This window comes from Bidens hawaiensis, unplaced genomic scaffold (assembly GCF_021521415.1).
Source record: "Bidens hawaiensis isolate Kalapana, Puna unplaced genomic scaffold, B.hawaiensis_p1.1 tig00007412_1, whole genome shotgun sequence".
NCBI lineage: Eukaryota > Viridiplantae > Streptophyta > Magnoliopsida > Asterales > Asteraceae > Bidens > Bidens hawaiensis.
Window position 1 is genome coordinate 865,202 of NW_027491516.1, and position 22,657 is coordinate 887,858.

At 35.8% G+C, this 22,657-nt stretch overlaps 4 protein-coding genes across 5 annotated transcripts; 2 read left to right on the plus strand and 2 right to left on the minus strand.

Moving 5' to 3' along the window:
* The first annotated feature begins 590 nt into the window (after nt 1–590).
* On the plus strand, nt 591–5,057 carry LOC143635163 (cellulose synthase-like protein D3). 2 transcript variants are annotated; one of them, XM_077103051.1, is made up of 4 exons: nt 591–780; nt 1,094–2,016; nt 2,094–2,901; nt 3,170–5,057. In XM_077103051.1, exons 2-4 carry the CDS (start codon nt 1,151–1,153, stop codon nt 4,928–4,930), a joined length of 3,435 nt encoding a protein of 1,144 aa, XP_076959166.1. In that variant the 5' UTR covers nt 591–780; nt 1,094–1,150; the 3' UTR covers nt 4,931–5,057. The 2 variants fall into 2 exon arrangements, with proteins under 2 accessions (XP_076959166.1, XP_076959167.1); XM_077103052.1 differs by lacking the exon at nt 591–780 and having other exon boundaries at nt 1,053–2,016.
* A 4,553-nt stretch (nt 5,058–9,610) lies between these two features.
* Nucleotides 9,611–12,869, minus strand: LOC143635164 (heat shock factor protein HSF8-like). The gene is made up of 2 exons (XM_077103053.1): nt 12,513–12,869; nt 9,611–10,816 (listed from the first exon to the last, which is right to left on the minus strand). The coding sequence occupies exons 1-2, from the start codon at nt 12,768–12,770 to the stop codon at nt 9,716–9,718; spliced, it is 1,359 nt and encodes a 452-aa protein (XP_076959168.1). The 5' UTR covers nt 12,771–12,869; the 3' UTR covers nt 9,611–9,715.
* Nucleotides 12,870–16,057: 3,188 nt separating this feature from the next.
* On the plus strand, nt 16,058–17,903 carry LOC143635166 (uncharacterized). Its single transcript, XM_077103055.1, has 6 exons — nt 16,058–16,156; nt 16,229–16,318; nt 16,405–16,562; nt 17,110–17,230; nt 17,305–17,495; nt 17,578–17,903. The coding sequence occupies exons 1-6, from the start codon at nt 16,058–16,060 to the stop codon at nt 17,825–17,827; spliced, it is 909 nt and encodes a 302-aa protein (XP_076959170.1). The 3' UTR covers nt 17,828–17,903.
* A 2-nt stretch (nt 17,904–17,905) lies between these two features.
* On the minus strand, nt 17,906–21,268 carry LOC143635165 (uncharacterized). Its single transcript, XM_077103054.1, has 7 exons — nt 20,754–21,268; nt 19,975–20,049; nt 19,369–19,885; nt 18,902–19,287; nt 18,591–18,817; nt 18,321–18,495; nt 17,906–18,239 (listed from the first exon to the last, which is right to left on the minus strand). Exons 1-7 carry the CDS (start codon nt 21,216–21,218, stop codon nt 18,111–18,113), a joined length of 1,974 nt encoding a protein of 657 aa, XP_076959169.1. The 5' UTR covers nt 21,219–21,268; the 3' UTR covers nt 17,906–18,110.
* Between the last annotated feature and the right edge of the window lie 1,389 nt (nt 21,269–22,657).

The following is a 22,657-nucleotide window of genomic DNA, read 5'->3' on the forward strand; positions in this document are numbered from 1 at the left end:
TAAAAGTATTATTATTATTATTATTATTATTATTATTATTATTATTATTATTATTATTAGTTTCTTCCAACATTCTTCCTTTTCAATTTTCATACTTAAAGTTCAAACAAAAACCTCATTCTATTCAATTCTCTCTCTCTCTCACACACACACACACACACACACACTCACTTATTTATCGGACTGTGTTTTGTTCCGGCAATACTTCCATTTGGACCATATATTATCGGCGGTTTGTCCGAAGATCCTTAGACTCCATCCCAATAGAATCCGGACAACAAGATCTGTCAACAACATTTATTTATTTATAATTAGGTAAGGCAGCTAAATTAATCTAGGGTTTATATATCTCGTTACAGTTGGAGAGCCGGAGCCGGCGACTGTTTGTTTGACCCGGTTCATGTCTTATACTTGCAGTCACTTTCGTTGAATATTTAAACCCTTGTAAACAAATATTATTAATTGAAGTGTTGGCTCAGGTAATCTAAACTACATAATATTATGTTAAAAAATTAATGCTTTGTTAATTACAGTTGTAATATCAAGTGTAGTTTGGTTTGAATATTTCTTCACACGCTCTTTGGGAAGCGGCTTCTTTGTTTTTATAAAACTTTATTATAATAATGATAATAATATAATATATTTTCTAGTCGTATATAGGGTGAAGAAATCTGTGGCTGTTTGTTCATCTGCTTGCTCTCTTTAGTCACATAAATAAAATAATTTGGGGGTTTATTATTTCTTCCATGGATAATTGATTGATGCTTCATATCTGATTAGGTGCTTTTTGATTCTACTTTTTTTTTTTTTTTTTTTAAATCTGTATGTTATAATTATATATGTATCAAATAATAATTTTGATTTTTTTTTCATCAACTGTTCATGTGTTGTTTTGTTGTATGATTAAAAGGTTTTCTTTTTCTTTTTCATGTGTTTTGTGCTTTTAATCAATCTAGTAGTTTTTCACATGTTCTGGATGAAGGGTATGGTGTGACATTATATATTTGTAACTTATCAAGTTTAAAGCATGTTTTTTTGTTTTGTTTTTTGGATTCTTTTTTATTTATATCTTTGTTTTCTTGATTATTTTCAGGTGATCTGTTAATTTCTTTGGAGATTTATGAGATTTTGGTTACGAAATTAGTGAAAAATGTCTTCAAGATCGCCAAAATCGGTAGAACTACAACAGGGGCGGGGTGCGATTCCGCCGCAGGTGACGTTTGCTAGAAGGACGTCTTCGGGCCGATATGTAAACTATTCACGAGAAGATCTCGATAGTGAAATTGGAAGTGGTGAGTTTATGAACTATACGGTTCACATACCGCCTACACCAGACAATCAACCGATGGATCCTTCGATTTCACAACGGGTAGAAGAACAGTACGTGTCGAATTCACTTTTTACGGGCGGGTTCAACAGTGTAACACGGGCTCACTTGATGGACAAAGTGATCGATTCCGAAACTAGCCATCCTCAAATGGCGGGTGCTAAAGGGTCTTCTTGTCAAATACCAGGATGTGACGGGATTGTTATGAGTGATGAACGAGGTGTAGATATCCTTCCGTGTGAATGTGATTTTAAAATATGTCGGGATTGTTATGTTGACGCGGTTAAAACTGGTGACGGGATCTGCCCCGGGTGTAAAGAGCCGTATAAACAAACCGATCTTGATAAAAACAGTGTTGACCCGAGGCAACCGTTATCTCTGCCATCAAATATTCAAAATTCTAAAATGGAGAGACGGTTGTCGTCAAAGATGGAGAGGAGATTATCTTTGATGAAGTCAACAAAGTCAGCTTTGGTTAGGAGTCAAACGGGTGAATTTGATCATAACCGATGGTTGTTTGAGACCAGTGGGACATACGGTTATGGCAACGCGTTTTGGCCAAAAGATGAAGGAATAAGCGAGGATAGATCGGGTGTAAGCGGGACCGAACAGTTGGAACTGCTTAACAAACCATGGCGGCCTCTTACTCGCAAGTTGAAGATACCTGCTGCTGTTATAAGTCCTTATCGGTATGTTTATTGATGACATCATTTAATTTTATGTCTGTTTTCTTGTATTTAATTTTTATTCTGTGTATGTAATGCAGGCTTCTAGCCTTGATTCGGATGGTGGTTCTTGGATTGTTTCTTCATTGGAGAATCACTCATCCGAATGAAGATGCAATATGGCTATGGTTCATGTCGGTTATCTGTGAAGTATGGTTTGCATTTTCTTGGTTACTTGACCAGCTTCCAAAGCTCGCACCAGTTAACCGTGCAACCGACTTAAACGTTTTAAAAGAAAAGTTTGAAACCCCAAGCCCGCAAAACCCGTCAGGAAAGTCTGATCTTCCCGGGGTGGATGTGTTTGTGTCAACCGCAGATCCCGAAAAAGAACCGCCTTTAGTCACTGCAAACACAATATTATCAATTCTTGCTGCTGATTACCCTGTTGATAAGTTATCGTGTTACGTTTCTGATGATGGTGGTGCTCTTTTAACCTTTGAAGCCATGGCAGAAGCTGCAAGCTTTGCCAATTTGTGGGTCCCATTTTGTCGGAAGCATGCTATTGAACCGAGGAATCCCGAGACTTATTTTAATTTGAAGAAAGATCCGTTTAAGAATAAGGTGAGACAGGACTTTGTGAGGGACCGAAGACGTGTTAAACGGGAGTATGATGAGTTTAAGGTGAGGATTAACGGGCTTCCTGATTCGATTAGGAGACGGTCCGATGCTTATAATGCTAGAGAAGAAATCAAAGCCATGAAACTTCAAAAAGAAACTGCGGGTGATGAACTTTTGCAGCCCGTTAAGATCCCAAAAGCAACATGGATGGCGGATGCAACTCATTGGCCGGGTACTTGGATGTTTCCGTCTCCAGAACACTCAAAGGGTGATCATGCAGGCATTATACAGGTAATAATTTGGTAATTTCATTTTATAGAAAGTTGGACAAAACTGTTCATGTGTTTTTAGTTTTTACCGTATTGCAAATTTGGTTCTCGAATCTAAAATTGCAAACTTAGTCCGAACATGACATCACTTTTACGTTAAAACTAAATGAAATTAATGGTCGGGGCTAAACGCTCAACCCTCCTACATGGACCATTTATGCTATTTTCTCTTTATTATATTTTTTTAAGTTTGTACATGTATTAGACTGATTATGTGTAAATAATGCCAGGTGATGTTGAAGCCACCGAGTGATGAACCACTGAACGGTGCAGATGACGAGGCGAATCCGGTTGATTTCAGTGAAGTTGATATCCGACTTCCGCTTTTAGTCTATGTGTCTCGTGAAAAACGACCAGGCTACGATCATAACAAGAAGGCTGGAGCCATGAACGCACTGGTTCGGGCCTCGGCTATTATGTCTAATGGCCCGTTCATGCTTAATCTTGACTGTGATCATTATATATACAACTCTCAAGCTATAAGAGAAGGCATGTGTTTCATGATGGACAGAGGCGGGGACCGCATCTGTTATGTGCAGTTCCCACAACGGTTCGAAGGTATCGACCCATCTGATCGTTACGCGAACCACAACACAGTTTTCTTTGATGGAAATATGCGAGCTCTCGATGGGCTTCAAGGCCCGGTTTATGTTGGGACCGGAACGTTATTTCGCAGGACTGCGCTTTACGGGTTTGACCCGCCTCGGTCAAAGGAGTACCACTCGGGTTGTTGCAGCTGTTGTTTCCCTCGGCAGAAGAAAAGCTCGGGTTCGGTTGCTTCTGCTCCTGATGAAAATCGGGCTTTGAGAATGGGAGATTCGGATGACGATAAAATGAATCTTTCGTTATTCCCGAAAAAGTTTGGTAACTCGAGTTTGCTAATCGACACGATCCCGATAGCCGAGTTCCAAGGCCGCCCACTTGCCGATCACCCCGTGGTTAAAAATGGTCGACCGCCCGGTGCACTCACAATCCCTCGAGAGCTTCTAGACGCGTCTACTGTTGCCGAAGCGATTAGTGTGATTTCGTGTTGGTATGAGGATAAAACTGAATGGGGAAACCGGGTTGGATGGATTTATGGGTCGGTAACAGAAGATGTGGTCACGGGTTACCGCATGCATAACCGTGGATGGCGATCGATTTATTGCGTGACCAAACGAGACGCGTTCCGTGGGACCGCCCCGATTAACCTGACTGACCGTCTCCACCAAGTGCTCCGGTGGGCCACTGGGTCGGTTGAAATATTTTTCTCGAAGAATAACGCGCTTTTAGCCAGCTCAAGAATGAAGTTTCTCCAAAGAATCGCTTATCTTAATGTCGGGATTTACCCGTTCACGTCCATCTTTTTAATCGTGTACTGCTTTCTCCCTGCTCTTTCACTTTTCTCGGGTCAATTCATTGTTCAAAGCCTTGATGTCACATTTCTGGTGTACCTTCTTTCCATTACGATTACACTCTGCATGCTTGCGGTTTTGGAGATCAAATGGTCGGGTATCGAGTTAGAAGAATGGTGGAGGAACGAGCAGTTTTGGCTCATTGGCGGTACGAGTGCTCATCTTGCAGCTGTTCTTCAAGGTCTACTAAAAGTGGTGGCTGGAATCGAGATCTCGTTTACATTAACGTCAAAATCGGGCGGTGATGACAACGATGACGAGTTCGCTGATCTTTACATAATTAAATGGACGTCTTTGATGATACCGCCTATTGTTATCATGATGACAAATCTTATTGCAATAGCGGTTGGGGTGAGTCGGACGATCTACAGTGCGATACCGCAGTGGAGTCGGTTGTTGGGCGGGGTGTTTTTCAGCTTTTGGGTGTTGGCTCATTTGTACCCGTTTGCGAAGGGGTTGATGGGGCGAAGAGGGAGGACGCCGACGATTGTTTTTGTGTGGTCGGGGTTGATTGCGATCACGATTTCGCTTCTTTGGGTTGCTATTAACCCACCTGCTGGTGCAAATGAAATTGGAGGGTCTTTTCAGTTTCCTTGAAGTAAGGTTTGTGAATTAGGAGTATTATTGTTTTGTACTGATGGTGGTGGTTAGATGGCTACACATATTCTTCATTTCTTTGTACTCTTGAATGATAGACAATGGTTGCAAAGAGTTTATTTGCTTTTTTGATTAATTTCTTGTTTTTTTTTAAACGAGTCTTTTACAAAATTACAAAATAAAAATGGTCTTTTTAAAAATAAAATGGCATATATGACCCGTATATCCATATACGAGCCGTATAGGTCTGTATAATTATCACGGGGTGGTGTATAAAGATCCACCTCTTATTTGTATTAAATAATAATAATGCATAGTTTATGTAACATTTTAAGATTCTGTTTTTAATTACCTTTTTATAAATATGTAATCGTTATATATTAAATAAGAAATGTTGTAGTTATTCTAATAAAAGACTCATGAGCCTAACCAAACTTGAGATAGAACTCTCTTTTAAAATTAAGTTTATGCTCGAGCTTGTTTCAACTTGACTTGATATAAACTTGTAGTGAGTTGATTAAGAACAGCTCACAAACAGCTTGAATGATTATGGTTGCAAACAGAGTTTGATATATTTGACTAGATTTTGGAGTTTGATTTTCACTAATATGAAATCTTAAGGTGTAATATATAATATACATGTTGCGTATATTGAAGGAATGACGTACAAGAATTTAAAGTTATCAAGTATAAAGCTAGAATAATAATAAGTATCGGGAAAGTTAACGTACAAATGAAATTAACGTGTTAAACGTGAGAATCAAGTAGAGTAATTATGTAATTAAATCATAGAGTAATTACATAATTACTCTACTTATATATATAATTAATCTACTTGATTCTCACGTTTAGCACGTTAATTTTATTTGTATTTGATCCAAACCCAATAAGTTATAATAGATTAAGAAACAAGTATATACTATATTTATAATAGTATTAATGAAGATTTAGAAACATTTATCTTAAAACAAATAATCATTGTAATGGCATCATGATGCGTGTACGTTTGAGTTTGGATTGTCATCGGAATTATTCCTCCGAAAACCGAAGTATACTCAAAACATTCAACTACTACTACTACTATTATTATTATTATTATTATTATTATTATTATTAGTGGTAGTGGTAACAATAACATAAATAGTCACAATTATATTTACATTTTTTTAGTCGGGATTCCGTTTTTTTATAATTATTTAGCGTAGTACATAATACACTAAAACAAGCATTGACATTAAAGATTCTAAACATGTACAACTAAATGATGTCGAAGTTGATAGGAAATAAATGATCAAACTCATCATCAAACCTATTTAGGTAGGTATTGTGATTTCATATACCCTCTTTTAAAAATCATACAAACTGATAAAAACATATTTTATTTGTCTTTTTCTTCTTGAGGGTGTATGAAAACAATAAAGCATCCATGATTCAAGTCAAATGATGGATGTTCCCGTGCTTATGAATGGTGAGAATAGTGGATTATTTGGGAATTTAAAGTTGCAAATAATCAAATATAAATGTATCTTGGATTTTTTTCGAGTTTTTTGATAAAAAAAAGTGAAAAATAACAATACAAATTTACGTTAACAATAGCACAACGGCCACTACTAGTAGTAGATTGGTGATGAGTAAGCTCTGTTTAGGAGGTGTTTGGGATTGCTTTTTTCCACTAACTTATAACTTATTGCTTATTTTATGAAACACTAAATAATACTAATAACTAAACACCTAAATTTCTTATTTATCACACCATTTTATCTCGCAATATTTTTCTTCTAATTTATACTAATTGTAAAAATGGATTCATCATCAAGTTCAAAATTTAATTTTCATCATCGAACACAAACAAGTCTTCAACTAGTACATGTAGCTTGATACGTTTAGAAGGGCTAAAGGGTCATTGATGAGTTATATAGAATTAGCAGGATTAAAAATGCAAACATCTACTAACTCTTCCAAATTAGCTGGTTTAATGGTGCACAAATCGGGTTTTTTTTTTCAAATACTCGGTTCCGGGTATGACCGAGTATTGGAAAATCGGGTATTGTCTCTAAAACCATAACATATGCATCGGGTTCGGATCGGGTATAGTTACGGGTATTGAAGAAACCCTAATTTTGGGTTTTTATTTGAATACCATATTTTCCTGTATTGTAAAAAACCTTATTTTGGGGTTTGTTTCCAGGCATTTTTCGGGTATGGGTATATATTGGGTTTTTAAAGGGTTGCACTTTTTTGGGGTATTTTTCGAGTATAGATCAGGTATTTGAAAAATCCGGTTCCGGTTTTCGGGTATTACCGGGTACAAATCGGATCTAGTTTCAGGTACGGGTTTTGGTACTGAAATGGATATCCTATCCGTACCCTACGGTTAGGGTCGGGTATTAAAAACCGGGTATAAAAAAACCCACTTCTAGTTTTTTTTTTGGGCCTGATTCCGGTTCTTTTTTCACCTCTAAGTTGGTTCGGTTAAATTGAACGGTTGATCTGTTAATGAAACCACTACGCAAAAGTTAGGCCTAAATCTCTCTTTTAGATTAGGTTCTTCTTTCCAAGACTCATATTTTAGCAACAATGACTCAAGTTGTGCTCCTTGTCTTTGGTGATGATACAAGTTCAAGTAAACCAGACGATGCCAAACAAAAAAAGTTTATGGTAGCACAAGAATCAACAAGGACATGGAATGAATTTTTGGTGTCCTCAAAAGTAGTTGGGATATAGTTCGAAACCAGGGAAGGACAATGCACCTAAGAAAATATGGAAAAATAAAGCAGACTTTGGTTATTTTACGGCAATATGATTTTAAAAGCAAACGATGTGCGTCATGCCATTCTAATGAAAACAAGCTTCCAACCGTATAAGAATGTATAGATAAAAATCAAAATTCATCTAGTGAATTGCACCACCAAGAAACACATGACAACCCACGAGCGGATCTCATTAGTCTATGTAACCAACCTCTACGACTAACTTTTACTATTTAGTTCTATTTTACTGTCAATAGTTCTCTAGGTTTTTTTTGTTGTTTTGTTTTATTAATAAAATGTTATTTTATTGATCTCTATAGTTTTTTTTAAATGTTTAATTAAAAAATGTTAGAGGGATGAGAAAGAAGGGTATTTTTTAATATGACGTAAATAACATTAAATGACTAAACGAGATAAAAAAAATAACAAGTTACACAAATTATTATCGTCACTCCAACCAAGAAAGATTACATGAATTCAGTCTTATCATTTATGAATTAAACAACTAAAACATAAATGTCATGTGTTGTGTCACTTGAGTGATTGGCCAAATGGTAGAGGCTTATGTCTATTTGTGCGAAGTCCCAGATAAAATTCTTGGGCATAAAGTTAACTTAAAAAAATGTTTTTAGGGTAGCTTAGATTGCCGTTAAGAAAAGAAAATAACGTGTTGTTTTGAAAGACCAACAAAATTTTTAAGTTTGCTTCGCCCCCACTATCTCTAGCCATGAGGTAAATCACGACTTCTCCACCAAAGAACATCTTCTCTTAGCTTTATTACTCCCGCGCCTGTCGCTGCCTGGGCCACCAGCTGGACTTTAATAGGCGGACACACAAACAGAATAACTTTCTCGATTTCTCGAGTTGCCAAAGTTTTACGCTTAAAGGAAGAAATCTTCTTGGTGGATGAGGTTAATACTTCATAAAACACCACAGAAGACATTTTAAGAAAGATATGTTCTTGTTGATGGATGAGGTTAATACTTCATAAAGCACCTCAGCAATTGTCTTGGAAAGTCTAGCAAAAAATCAAGCCGTTCCTATCTTTCTGGTTCATTCACATGCTGGAAAAAGCGAAAACATTCTTCAACTTGTTTCTAATTTTGGACTCCGGAGAACTGTTCCACCATGTTTTGACATCCCAGCCGGTTGTAAAATGGATATTTTGATGATTGAAAGATGGTTTAGGATTTAGGATGGAATAGAGGAGTTAAAAAGCTGATATGCCATTAATGTGAAAACAAGAGGTAGAAAAATATGAGATTGATGAGAGTGATGACTCCTTCACCCAAAGTCTAGCGGTAAAGAAAAATTAGGTCGAAGACTAGATTAATGTAAAAGCTCTCGGGTTTTTTTTCTTGGGTTTTGCCACACACTGATAGAGTAACTGACACCGTCGCTATTCGCATTTAGTAGGCAGGTATCTTCGATAAAATGAAGATTACTATTGACATTTTTGCTGCTAAGCAAGTAAGCATGGCAAAGTGCAGTTGTGTAGGTACTGTGTAGCTAATTAGTCAAAAAACAGCTTCTAACCAATATAAGCACGGGTCAAAACAAGCAGACGTTAAGTTAAGATCAATAAGAATTACCAAGGATAGGCTGGGCTGAAACAAGTAGCAATTTAGTTCAGATCACAATAACCATCACCAAAGATAGGCCGGGCTGAAAATGTCGTTTTAGAAAAAAAAAATGTCAGAACAGGTCCAGCCGCTATGGTGCCGGTGCATCACAGAGCCGATTCTTCAAAAGGAGCTATTTGTGAAGAATTTTGTCACGCCCAATTCTTCAAACCATTCGTCAAACAAAAATGAAGTGAGGAAATTCATAGCTGTTTTTTTAATGAAAAACAAGACGCATGTCTAAAGTGATTAGTATAGAACTATAGAAGTACCTTGTGCAAAAAATAAAGCAGACTTGCAGGGGGGACAGGGAAATGCTAAATCAAGGTCAAGACAAAAACACAACAGACCAAGAGTAGAACCTCCATTATAATACTTTTGGGCCTTTACCTCAAATCATATTTGAATTATAATCAAGTTGTTTTGCTATTTGAAGAAACAAACTCGGTTTCAGACGGCTTGTTTTCACTTCCCTCCATCACATTCTCATCTACGGGCCCCGCCTCCATTTCATCATTCCCATCTCCCTCAGGTCTCTGTTCAAGAAATTGCTCCCATGACGGGTCATACGCAGTCAATAATTTCTCCATTTCAGTATACATATTATTATCCCATTCTGCGTCAACATCAGGAGAAAAACTACCAATTTCCAACTCAAGTTTCTCATCCAAAAGTGGCTGATTCTGTGCTTCAGGGTGCATGTAACCGTCATTGGAAATGTTGACATCTGTCATCATGTCTTGCAACTGTGACAGCTCAGACACATCAGACAAATCTTGAGCGTCTATTATCGGGCTTATATCTGGGAAAGGATCTGCTGCAACCACTTCAGAGTTTGCTTCTAGAGGCGCGGAAAGTACACCTGTCACTGCTGGTAAATAAGACTGAACCGAAGCCGGTGGTGTGACATCTTGAAGTGTAACCCCTGAGCTAAGCGCATTTAAACGAGGCGAGGAACTATTTAATTTCATTAACTGTTTAAGCATTGCTTGTGCTGCATCATTCATCACGGGTTGGTATTTAACAATCCTTCCATCAGAAGACTGTTCATTTGAAATGACTTCTTCTTTATACCTTCGTTTTTTATTCCCTTCGGTAATTAAACGGGTGCTTTCGTTTTGCTGTTGAACAAATTGAGCCAAAAACCCAGGACTGTTAACTGCTTTTGCTAAAAACGACATCATTTGTTGTTGTCTTTGTTCCATTCCTTGAAGACGTTGCACCATTGACTGCATTTGACCATCTGTTGCTTGTTGTTGTTGTCTTAACCTCACGAGTTCTTGCATTAGAACGTTTTTGTCTCGTTTTAGTCTTTCAACTTCTTCTTCCAGACCAAATTTTCCAACTTCCACGCACGCGCCCACTGAGGATGTTTGTTGATGAGGTTGTTGAGGCGGTTGGGGGTGTCCTGAAGCTGATTTTCGCCGGACAATAGTTTTTAGTAAGTGTTTTTGACCACGCAGAAATCCCTCGTTTGCGAATTCCCAGCGATCGGGATCAACTTTTCTAAATCCCTGTTTTTTAACACCTCAAAAGAAACAATAATAGACGAGGAATGAATTAGCACGTGCATGATAAAACAAGACATAAGAAGACGCGGTAAACTGAATAAACATAGTTATTAAAGCTCAGAGTGCATAAATTAATTTTTGAATGAGCAAAAGATCCAGAACACGTATACAGGGCATTTATAGAGTCAATGTTAACGTCTTACAGTTCACAACTTGAATAACAGATAGTAAGATTTAAATGCATAAAAGTTTTTAGAAGCAAATAACTAAGACTACACGTCCTGCTAAGGTTAGAAACAGATAAATAGGCATACAAAAGAAGATATCCAACTAACAGATAGGAACATAAAAAGAAGGATGAGAAAATTCAGATTGCAGACAAACAAAGAAATATATATGCTGTGGAACTGTAGTTCAAGCTCCCAATTAACTCTAAACCATGTTCAATTAACTTACATTTTGAGAAGGGAAACAAAAGTGAGTCAACAGTTAGAAAGACAGAAATAATCTTTTCTAATAACTATACTCACAAAACTACGGGTGAGCATTAGTTGATCACTCGGTTTTCAGATTTTCATAACCTATCGGTTAGGTTATTGGGAAAGGTGCCAAGTGGCTCAGTTGATTTGGTTAACCTGTTCCACACATGGGTCAATTAAAGCCCTAATTAGTTGATACATCCAATCATGTTTTGGGCAAAATAAAAGGCAACAAGCTTATATTGTTTTATACAGAAAGAGTGGCAAGTACTAAATTATTTATAACAAAACTTCTCTGACATATACTATCTTATTATAAAAAAATATATATATAGATTGGTTTAAGCTTTAACTAGTGGTTTGATTTATTTATTTCATTTATTAACACAGATATAACCACAAGTCGTAACCAAACCATAAAACTAGACATGAAAAAACCATAACTGAACCACCGGTTTCTCAATTGTTTCAGTTATCTCTGTTACTAACTTACTATCATATATTTGAAACCAGTGTGCTCGCCTTATGAAAAAATCATAACCAAACCACTGGTTTCTCAATTGTTTCCGTTATTTCTGCTACCATCATATGTTCGAAACCAGTCTCTGCTAATTTTTTCCCAAACAACATAAACTGCTACTTATTTCAGTACCTCTCATCCTAATTTCATGGCTATGCAGTCGGTATCGCCGATATATCAGTTATTAGTCCCTTAGTAAAATAGCGGTCCCGATATTATCAGCGATTTGACCGATATCAGCTTTTTAAGTCTTAATTGTCAGCTTTTAGTGTTCAAAGTTAGTGTTTTAAGTCTTAATCAGTTCCTACTTGCTAAAATTGTTAGTGTTTTGTAAGTTGCAAAAGGTTAATCTGTTAAGTGTAGGAGAGTATGCTGAATTGTTAAATTGCTATATTAAATTCTACATGATATTAAAAATTCCTAATATCCCACTGCGATGTATGATATTCTTCCGCATAGCTTCATGGAGCGCTTCTAATCATAAAATCCACATTCAGCAGAAGAACATGAGCCTAAAAAACTAATCAATAAGTTCTGGATACAGAGGTTCATAATATCCCCAATCCCATGAAAAATAAACATCTTAGTTTAAATAAAGACAGAAACACTTTCCCTAAAAATGAAACCCTAATGAATTAGAAACCAATCATATACTTAAAATACAGTAAGCAAAGGAAAGAGAATAAAATAATAAACATACATAAGTATTGAGTTGTCGAACAAAGCTTGAGAAGTTATTATGCTTGAAATACTTGGGCAAAAGATCCCTAGCGAACTCGGGTGGATCCCATACAATGAAGCTGTTATTGGTAGCACTCCAGGAGACAACCTTATCGGTAGCGGGATCATCAACCATATCGTAAGTCTTAACCAAGAACGGTGGCGGAGCGTTGACGTTGGTCATCGGAGACGGTGGAACGGCGGCGTCGGAACCGTTGCTGTTAGTATGAGCTTCCATAGTGATGGAATTGGTTGTTGATTTAGAGGTTTGAGAGTGACATTGATTGATGGAGTTTGAAACCCTAATTTGAGAAAAATTGAATGGAAGTGTTGAGAAGAAGAAGAAGAAAGCAAAGTAAAGCGGTGATTGGATAGGTCGAGTTATTTAGATGATGAAAGAGGAACACTGACAACAATTATTATTATTATTTATTTTTTTAAAGAAATTTATAACCTTTTTTCTTATAAAGTTTTATTCTCGTGGCAGTCTATGGGTCTAAAAAAGTAGTTGTGTATCTTTATTATACCCATAATTTTCTGACATATTGCATTTGTAACATTGTCTATACACGTCTAACGTTACCGTCAACTTCACAAACTCATACAAACCGACGTATCATTGTCACATTATATTTCAATTTTTTTTTAAACTTAATTTTTTTCTATACCAACAAACCTATTAAAATTATATACGCATATAATGTATGTATATATATGTGTGTGGATGTGAAAGAGAGATGGGACGTTGGGACCCATTTTGGTTGTTATAAGTTTGCATCCAATGATTACAACTTGGCAAACTTCCTCAACAATTGTGAAGTTTGTGATGGGGCTTATCCATGAATGTCGCGTAGATTCAAACCTAGAGATTTGAAGTCTATTATGGATGCTCTAAGAGCATTCTCAGCTCATTTAATATATTTTTTTTCTATAATTTAGTTATAAAAAACCATTTCATAAATTTATCTATCATTTTTCGAACATCTTTCACATTTTATTCCCTATTTGTCTCCATAAATTCTTTTTTTTTATTATTTTAACTCTTGTTTTATTATATAGTATATGGTGATTGAGAGATAGTTGATATATTATACGGTATAGATTAAAAGTGAGAGCCTATATTTAGGTTTTTTACTTTAGTTGTCATAATCCATATAATATGGAATGAATTGGAGATGTGATTTTGATGCTTTTATCAAAATATACCTTAAATTTGAGCATCAACAACAACAAACTCATACAAACCGTCACATCATATTTCAAATTTTTCTCAAAAATCTTACTTTCTTTCACAACAACAAACTTCCACAAACCCATTAAAAAATTAAAATGTGTGTGTGTGTATATAGTATATATGTGTATGTGAGAGAGATGCCACCTCACATAGTCCTTTACAAGTTTGTAGAGAGAAACTTGTCTTTATGGACTTTACTCCACAACAAGGAAGTTTGTGTCCTCCAAATTGTATATTGCCACCTAGATCCAAACCTAAGGAACCGAAGCCTGTTGTAGATGCTCTTATATAGGGTTGACAACTTTAGACAGTAGACTGAGAATGCTCTAAGTATATATATAGATAGGGATGAAAATGAAACCCGAACCCGATTGGAAAACCCGAAACCCGATATAACTGGAACGGGTAATACCCGACCCATTAGGGTTTGAGATTAGTTTTAAAATTTTTCGCGGGTTTGAGACGGGGTTGAGATTTCAAATATACCGATTACTCGATAACATAAACTCATTTACCCGATTATATACCCGATGTACCCGATATAGCTTATTATATTATATATATTATATTCCAAATATATTATTTGTTGGAACTTTTTATGTCAATTATTTGAGTCATTTTATCTTTATGGTAACTATCTTTGTAATCGATTATTTATATTTTGTCAAAACCCGGTGGAAATCTATCGGTTTTTGAGCCGGGTATACCGGGCGGGTATTTTATCAAAACCAGATAAGAAACCCGAAACCCGATGGGAAAACCTGAAACCCGACGGGTTTGGGACGGACTTTCATAACCGGGTATGGGTTTAGGAATACCAAAACCCGACCCATTACCATCCCTATATATAGACCGGATTTGAAACAAATATTGATAATCTTAGTCTTTATTTATTTATATATGTTTATAAAACCTTCTTCGATACATATTGATTGTCAGTGCCTCGTATATACCGGGTATACATCTAATTTGTTTAGAAGCTCCATGTTTTACATTTTGTACTTATCAAAACTTTGTATACTTTTATAAACAAAAAACTATTAGAAGTATAAAAAATGTTTAACGAGTTAATACTTTATTAACCAACGTCAAAAGAAAATAAAAACAAATATAAAGTGTTTACAGGTGTGGACCTATGGTTCAGGTAAACTAATATATATATTACCCTCATATGTTTCTAATTTACACATCGAACTTGGGTTCATGACCTCCCATTATAAAAATTAAAAACACAAATAAAACTGTAAAACTTGCAGAAACTTGAAGTGCAACTAATGGTGAATTTCAACCACAAAATAATTATCTGGTAGATCTCAGTTTATACTACTATCCAAAACACTCAAACCAACACTCGGAACGCACTCATCGATGTAGTCCTTGGTTATGGTTATTACATTCAACTTGGTCTTGAGTATAACTCAATTCCATCTAATTACCATCATTTGAAAGCTTGAATACTGACTCATGGGTTTTTAGTCACACACACATGCTTAGAAATAGGGGCACACACTGTTAAGTAATTAGCCTCGACTAGTTAAACAAATGGTTTTTGGTTAATCGATTCGGTTTATTCGGTTAATCTTTCTGTTTGGAATTAAATTTGGACTAATAATCTTACTTAGAAATACACTAAATGAATGCATAAAAACAAGAAATTTGTGTATAAATACATGAAATGACGATATAAATATATCGATTGGTGGTATAAAACTAAGGCCAGTTTTCGAGAATCTTTGGCCGAAGGCAAAAAAATAAAAAATTTGGACCTTAAGTAAAAAGGTTTTTTGTTGGTTTAAGGAATTAAAATTTTCAATGAGATTTTTTAGTTACAACTTAGGTTAGTGCAAATTTTTTTTTACATTCTACAAAAATATATTTAAATGAGTTGAATAATGAGTTTAAACATTAAAAACATATAATTTTTTTCATAAAAATATATTTAAATTTTAAAAAAAAAACTGCCCAGATGGCCGTCGACCACCCTGCCCTTTCTTAAAGCCGGCCTTGTATAAACATGAAATACAAGATATAAAGATATAAAAGTTAGAATTATATGAAAATATGTATTGTTAGGTGGTTAACCTATAGTACAAAAATAACCGATTTTCGGTTTATTTTCATTTAGTTACAATGAATAACGGTTTGATTATCGCTCACCCACGCTTGAAAATAGAAATCACTACTTACAAGTGAAATATTGCGATACTTGCTACTGGCATAACATAAAAATTGAGCTTGTATTCGGGAAGTAAAGTGGATTTTGGCGGGAAAGGGCGGCGGCAGCAGCAGCAATGAGTTCATCGGCGGTAGAGACGGATCTGGTATGCGAGGTCGATAACGTTCAAGGCATGGTGGATGCTCTCACTTCTGTCCGATGGAAACGCCATCAGGTTCTTTTCAACTAATAGTCTACTGAAACTGATAGATAACCTGGGGTTTGTGTTAATTGATTGATGAATTAGGATGCCGTTTTGGAATTAAGTGAGCACGGAATCGTTTTAATCGTCGAGGACACCGGTTGTCTTCAAGCTAAGGTTTATCTGCAAAAAGAGGTATCTATAATCAATTTTACCTTTAGCTTCTTGAGTATTCAACTATTCGTAAAAAAATACGACTTCGACCTCGCTGTTTGTTGTAGCTGTTTGTTCGTTACGAATATAGTGCTCACGCCCGACCTAGGTTTGGAGTAAGCTTGGGACTGTTTGTGGATTGCCTCAACACGTTCTGTATTCCTGGAAGGCATTCCAGCACACTCGAGTTTCGCTATCCCGGGCCTGATATGCAGCTTCTTCTCAAGTATGTTTTTACGTCTCTCTTTGAATTGATTCATATCTATCTAGTAGCATTGTTTATAGTGTTAGGTGGATTGACATTTAGCAGCCACACATTCATTAAGAAATGACTTGATTAGGTTCGTTTGGGTCTAGTAAATTATCCAACGGGTCAGTTTGGGTCTACTCAAGTTATACAGCTTGTCGATTTGGGTCACTATTATAGAACTCGTTAACCGGGACCAAATGTGTAGTAATCTCATTTTTTAGAAGCTTATTCATTCCTGACCTTACCGCAAATGGTACCCGCTTAAGACTCCTAACCAAAAAACAAGCCTGGAAGTTTATTGCTACAAAACGAGCCATGTTTCTCTACGATTTCAGGAGATTATAAACCTTATTATTATGAGTTAATAACACAATAGACTATCGATATTATGGTTATATATACATGTGGCAAAAAAGAAACCTGTGAGAAATAGTTAGAAAACTGGTCTCAAAATGTTGTTACTTTTTAAGTTTCAACTTTCATGCATCTGAGGATAATATTTTACCATTTCTTGTTTTGTTAGATCTGCTGATTCGTTAAATAGTTGTACTTACGCGGAGATCAGAACTAGGATCCCCAATACAATCTCATGGGACTACAATTTTCAGCCTACAGGGATCACTCCCATCAGCTTTACTGTTAAGGTACGTCATTTTTTTTTCAGCTATAAAGTTAAATACAATGCCGACTTATGCTGTTTTTTTCTTAAATTCTGAAGTCATCGGCTTTAAAAGAAGCCATTGATGATTTGGAATGGCCAGGATCAAACATCCAAATAACCATGCAACCAACTCCTCCATCAGTTACTTTTACAGGAGAAGGCCATGGAGACTTGAAGATAGATTTCATGTATTATGCAAACATGGATCTTCTGTCTGCATTTAACTGTGATCAAATTGTTTCACACAGGTAATGCTATTTTATCTACATTCTTTTAACCTTTCTTTCATAACTATTAATTATCAGGTATCTGTGTCGTCTGACGTTGTAGGTACAAGTACAAGTTTCTTCGTGCAACAACTTCCAACATACCAAGCAGTGTTATCAAAGATAACAGAGGAAGCAAACTGACAATTGGGCAAGGCGGGATGTTAAAAGTTCAACACTTGGTGTCGGTTGCAAAGCCTTCTAGTTCTCATGCGCATGTTGATTCTGTTGGTTATCAGCCACCTAGCCGCATTGCTTTTATAGAGTTCTTTGTGAAACCGCAGGTAGATGAAGAAAATGCGTATGATTCCTAGGATATTGAGTTTGTTTACAGAACAAAAGTGGTAATTTATATTTCAAAACATGGTCAAAACTATTCTTAAGTTATTAACCAACAGAATTTTTTGTCAAAAATATTACCAACAAATGATGTGATGAAATAGTATAGTATATAAATAATGTTACAAACATTCACTCGACTCTTGTTTATTACTTTCACCTCGGGAGTATAACTGTGAGATTAACAAATAATATGAAATTTTTAAAAAGAAAATAAGAATGAATCGGTATAATTTATTGGTAACCATAATGCTAATACTATCCGACTGTGTGTTGTTTGCAACCCTTTGGACCATAATGTTGCGAGCCACGCCTTACGATCTTACCACACAAGTAACAGTAGTGGCCTTGGCATGACCAACAAAACATGTGATTGTTGTTCCCAACCTGACCAGTGACCACCAACATCATTAATTTTACCAGAATTATAATCAGTAAAAGTAAACAAATAACAGAATGTTGACTCACCTTTAGATTGAATTGACGACATTGAGGGCAAGGTTGACCAACCATATCAACTTCGAACACCACTTGCTGCATGTTATTGTTCCGGTTCAGGTTCATGTTCATGTTCATGTTCCTATTCATCTGTTGCTCCCAGTTTCGAAGTTCTTCCTGTGGAAAAAGTTCACAAGCTCCATCCCTTCAACATTGATAAATAAATTGATTAGTTAACCTATAATGACCGTAAAATGTGAAAATGAAAAAGGCTATATTAAGCAGAGATAGAGAGCTAACTTGTAGTGATCATATCCGCTTATGACCTTGTTACAACGATAGCAGAAAAAAACGCCACAGTTTTCACAGACCATTTTGTTACAACCTTCGGTTTTTGAAATTGCCATTTTACAAGATGGGCATTGTTTTGCATCACGAAGTATCTCCGTCACACTAAGAAGCTCTTCTATCTTTTTACGTTCACGTTGCAATTGTACATCAGACATTCGAGTTGACGATTGTCTCTCCTACACCAACCAAAACTTATTATCACATTTATACTTTATCAGTGTCGACTATGCTTACAAAAATTATATTATTGCAAAAGTCACCTGCAATATACGGAGCTTCAATTCTGGTGGCATACAAGTGATGCCAACATGGCGTTTTTCCCTACAAAGTGTGCAAAAACTAAAGAAGCATTTGGAGCATTGAGCATCTTGGTCATCATCTTCTATGCATGGTGTTTGACATCTTGGACAATAGACCACGTCAGTCATTGACTCGAGTGTCTTTTGTAATGTAAGCGATTCCCATTTTCCAAATTCTTCATCACCAAGTAATCGTTTCAAAAGACCGGGCGGAATCATGCCCCCACATTTTGCAGTGGGGCAAGAAAGCTTATTCACAGTACCGTCTTGTATATGAACATCCGCGTAAGTTTTAATACATTTCTCACAGAAGAAATGCTGACATGGCAATCTTATAAATTCAGCACCTATGAACAAAAGCAACTCAACATATAAATTAATTAACTTTAAATTACCTTTTTAGTGTCATATGAAAGATTGAAAATTACCTGCAAATTCACTGAAGCAAATGCAACATTCTTGCAAGGTTTTAAGAAAGTTTTCAAGCCGTTGTTCTTCATTATAACTTTTTAACGAAGGAACGTCAACATCAGGTGAGACACATCCCGAAAGTGCACGCGGGTCCCCTTGATGTTTCACACCATACGGGCCAAGAACAATTTCTTTATCAAATCCAAGAAAAGAAATAGCCGAACTATGCAACCACTCGGCCCACGAGTAAATAACTTCTTGCCCTTGTTGTTCATCCCATATTGAATCCAACATTGAACACAAACTTGAAATTCTTGAAGAATCCAACCATTGTACCGAAATTGTAAAATATGTAGGGCGATGTGTCGGGTATGATTTGGGCAATATGCAAGTCAAAACTATCGGTGGGATATACTTAACTTCAAAAGAGGATGAAAAACCTTCTGAACTATCGGTATTTGTGTCCAAATTTTGGGAGGAATTTAGCTTTGTGGAGATGGTTAGTTCTTCTGGAGTATCAATGTAGATATGAATCTGCAATTGAATTCTTTGAATATATATTGCTAGGATCATAATATTTGTTGCTAAATTAAATCTACATCATACTAAAGTCTTTAAGGTACCTGAAAAGACCGCAGTCCATTCTGGTTGTCAAGAATAAACATGTTTTCTCCATAAATAGATTCCATAGCCAATACCTATAATCAATTAATAATCTTTAAGTTATAAACTGAAAAACAACTATAATCACAAAACAAAATGCAAGATTAATGCTATGTTCCCTACCAAGTTTTTTAACGGAAGGAAATAAAAAGAAAGGAAATGAAAACTTTTAATAGTTTTCCCTCCTAACTTTCCTTCCAAATCTTCCAACACGGACGGATTTGGAGAGAAAGTAAAATCTATTCCTAATCTCCTTCAAATTTCTCTAATTTATTTTCTTTCCTTCCGAATTCGGGAACACACCGTTAAATAATATCTTTCCCTTCCCTCACTTAACACACCTTTAAATAATATCTTTCCCTTCCCTCACTTTCACCTAAACCAAATGGCTTTTAAAAGTCAAAAACAAATATCTCAATTATTGGTTCAATTTGAGACCAAAACCAATCCAATTTACAATTATTCAACTTGAAACCCCAACCTAAGGGAACCGTACATAAGTAAGATGTTTCAACTGAAAATGCCAAAGAGAACACCAAACACAAAGTAATGGGGAAACCACCATTCTTTTTCTATTAACATGATATCGCCCGTTCTGACCCGAACCAAAATAACCTTTTTAACCTGCCCGTTTCGCCAAGTCTAACACTAACACTAATACAAACACAAACACAAACACAAACACAAACACAAACAAAAATCCAACTAATTGATTAATAAAGAAGTCATACAAATTTACCTCATCCTCTTGCAATTGATCATTCTGTTTAATCACTTCCTCGGACAAATCCGGTTCTTCACCGGACAACACCAGCTTTTCTAGCCTCATCACAACATCATAATCATCATCATTTGCATCACTCAATTCCTTCTTCTCCTTATCTTCTTCTTCTTCTTCTTCTTCTTCTTCTTCTTCTTCAACAAGTACAGATTTTGCTTCTCCTTTATTTCCATCTTTATTATAATTATTATTATTATCTTGTTTGGGGTGAATAATATTAATATTGGGTCCAGAGGCTTGATTTCTTGACACCCACCTGAGATTTCGAGGTGAAGATTTAGATGTGGAAGGTTCAGCTGAAGAAGAAGAAGATGTGGGATGATGAGACTGAATTTGAATTTGTTGATGATGATGAGGTTTTAAAACCCAGTTTTCTTCAACGTTGTTATGCTGTTTTCCATCTCTTCTGCCGCCTCTTCTCATCGTCCGACCGGTTGTTGGTGCCGTCGCAGGTTGTTGATATTTATTTATAAATAGATTATAATTCATAAACCACCGGCCTATGGTTTAGTTGAGTTTGTTGTTGGGCTTAGTGTCTCTATGTTTGGCCTTTTATCATATTACAAAATACCTGGATCCGGACCTGACATGCTATATCTGACTAGTGGGTATGACCTAGTATAAGATTTCTCTCCAGAGTCGTATCGGAACTGAAAATACCCAGTCAAAACCAGACCCTACCTTATCTGAAACCTAAAAAAGAACCCGGAAAACCTGATCAAATACTCTATTATACCCGGAATCGGTTCCTATCCAACCTAATTTTAACTTTTGTTAACTATACTCAGTTTCGATTTCTAAAAGTATTCGGTTCCAAACACCTGAAAATACCCGAATTGTTATGTACGAATCTTCTTAAGTGTTAAACAAGCAATTTAAGTCAAAGGTGTTTTGTGATCGTGAAAATAATATTTTTTAAATGACATATAAGACCGTTTACTAAAAATTGAAAATTATATAATCTAAAAATTGAAAATTGAGTTGTAAATTAAGATTGACTTGACTTTCTCAAGCCATCAAAAATTGACTTGATTTAAAAATATATTATAATAGGCCTCTTTAATTAAAGTTTCCAAAGTAACTAAAAGGAATTATGGTAGTGTTTGGTATGTAGAATTAACAAGTGAAATGAAATAGATTATTATAAGAGAATAAAAAGACCGTTGCTTGATAACAAGTTTAATCGTATTGATACATTCACTATATTTTTACAAAATAGAAGAGAGGTATATATTAATATTAAAGAGAATTATATCTTTATATTTAGATGAGATTATTTATACAACCATTAATTTGATGTAGTGACAAAGATATATGGCTTTCGTCTAAAAGGTTGTGAGTCTTTATTCTCATTTGAGACATGATGAAAATATTAGTTGTTCGGAGAAAAAAAAGGTGATTATTTATGTTTATCATTGATCCACTTTGCTTATTTTGTGAAGTCTGGTTACAGTTAATTCTCTACATATAGGACCACTGTAGCAAAACAATCAAAATGATATTACGATTATTGCAAACTATCATGGTATAATAGCCATTGCAAAAACCTAGCCGCCAACCACTTTTTTTTTTCTCTTCTTCTGTGTATTTTTCCGGCATGACCAACGACGGTTCTCCCGGTTCCAAAACCAATGATAACTCACCCAAAAAACCCTTCACCCCGCCTATACCGTCACAAATATACAAAAAAAAATCAGTCCATTAGATGGCACACAAACTACATATTCATCTTTAGTTAAACTTTTCAAACTCCATGCTAAAGCATTCAAAGTTCTAAACCACATTAACGGCACAAAACCCCCTGAAGAATCCGCAAAGACCGAAGTAGAAGCTCTTGTTCTTCAATGGATCTTCGGTACCCT

What these genes read in the sequence shown, in the direction of transcription:
- LOC143635163 (XM_077103051.1), top strand. Translation starts at nt 1,151, where the DNA reads ATGTCTTCAAGATCGCCAAAATCGGTAGAACTACAACAGGGGCGGGGT. An exon ending in GCTGTTATAAGTCCTTATCG is followed by an intron (nt 2,017 to 2,093) that starts GTATGTTTATTG and finishes TATGTAATGCAG; the next exon opens with GCTTCTAGCCTTGATTCGGA. An exon ending in ATCATGCAGGCATTATACAG is followed by an intron (nt 2,902 to 3,169) that starts GTAATAATTTGG and finishes AAATAATGCCAG; the next exon opens with GTGATGTTGAAGCCACCGAG.
- LOC143635164 (XM_077103053.1), bottom strand. Translation starts at nt 12,770, where the DNA reads ATGGAAGCTCATACTAACAGCAACGGTTCCGACGCCGCCGTTCCACCG. An exon ending in TTCGACAACTCAATACTTAT is followed by an intron (nt 10,817 to 12,512) that starts GTATGTTTATTA and finishes GTTAAAAAACAG; the next exon opens with GGATTTAGAAAAGTTGATCC.
- LOC143635166 (XM_077103055.1), top strand. Translation starts at nt 16,058, where the DNA reads ATGAGTTCATCGGCGGTAGAGACGGATCTGGTATGCGAGGTCGATAAC. An exon ending in TCCGATGGAAACGCCATCAG is followed by an intron (nt 16,157 to 16,228) that starts GTTCTTTTCAAC and finishes TTGATGAATTAG; the next exon opens with GATGCCGTTTTGGAATTAAG. An exon ending in GATCAAATTGTTTCACACAG is followed by an intron (nt 17,496 to 17,577) that starts GTAATGCTATTT and finishes CTGACGTTGTAG; the next exon opens with GTACAAGTACAAGTTTCTTC.
- LOC143635165 (XM_077103054.1), bottom strand. Translation starts at nt 21,218, where the DNA reads ATGAGAAGAGGCGGCAGAAGAGATGGAAAACAGCATAACAACGTTGAA. An exon ending in AGCGGATATGATCACTACAA is followed by an intron (nt 18,496 to 18,590) that starts GTTAGCTCTCTA and finishes TCAATGTTGAAG; the next exon opens with GGATGGAGCTTGTGAACTTT. An exon ending in GTCGTCAATTCAATCTAAAG is followed by an intron (nt 18,240 to 18,320) that starts GTGAGTCAACAT and finishes GTCACTGGTCAG; the next exon opens with GTTGGGAACAACAATCACAT.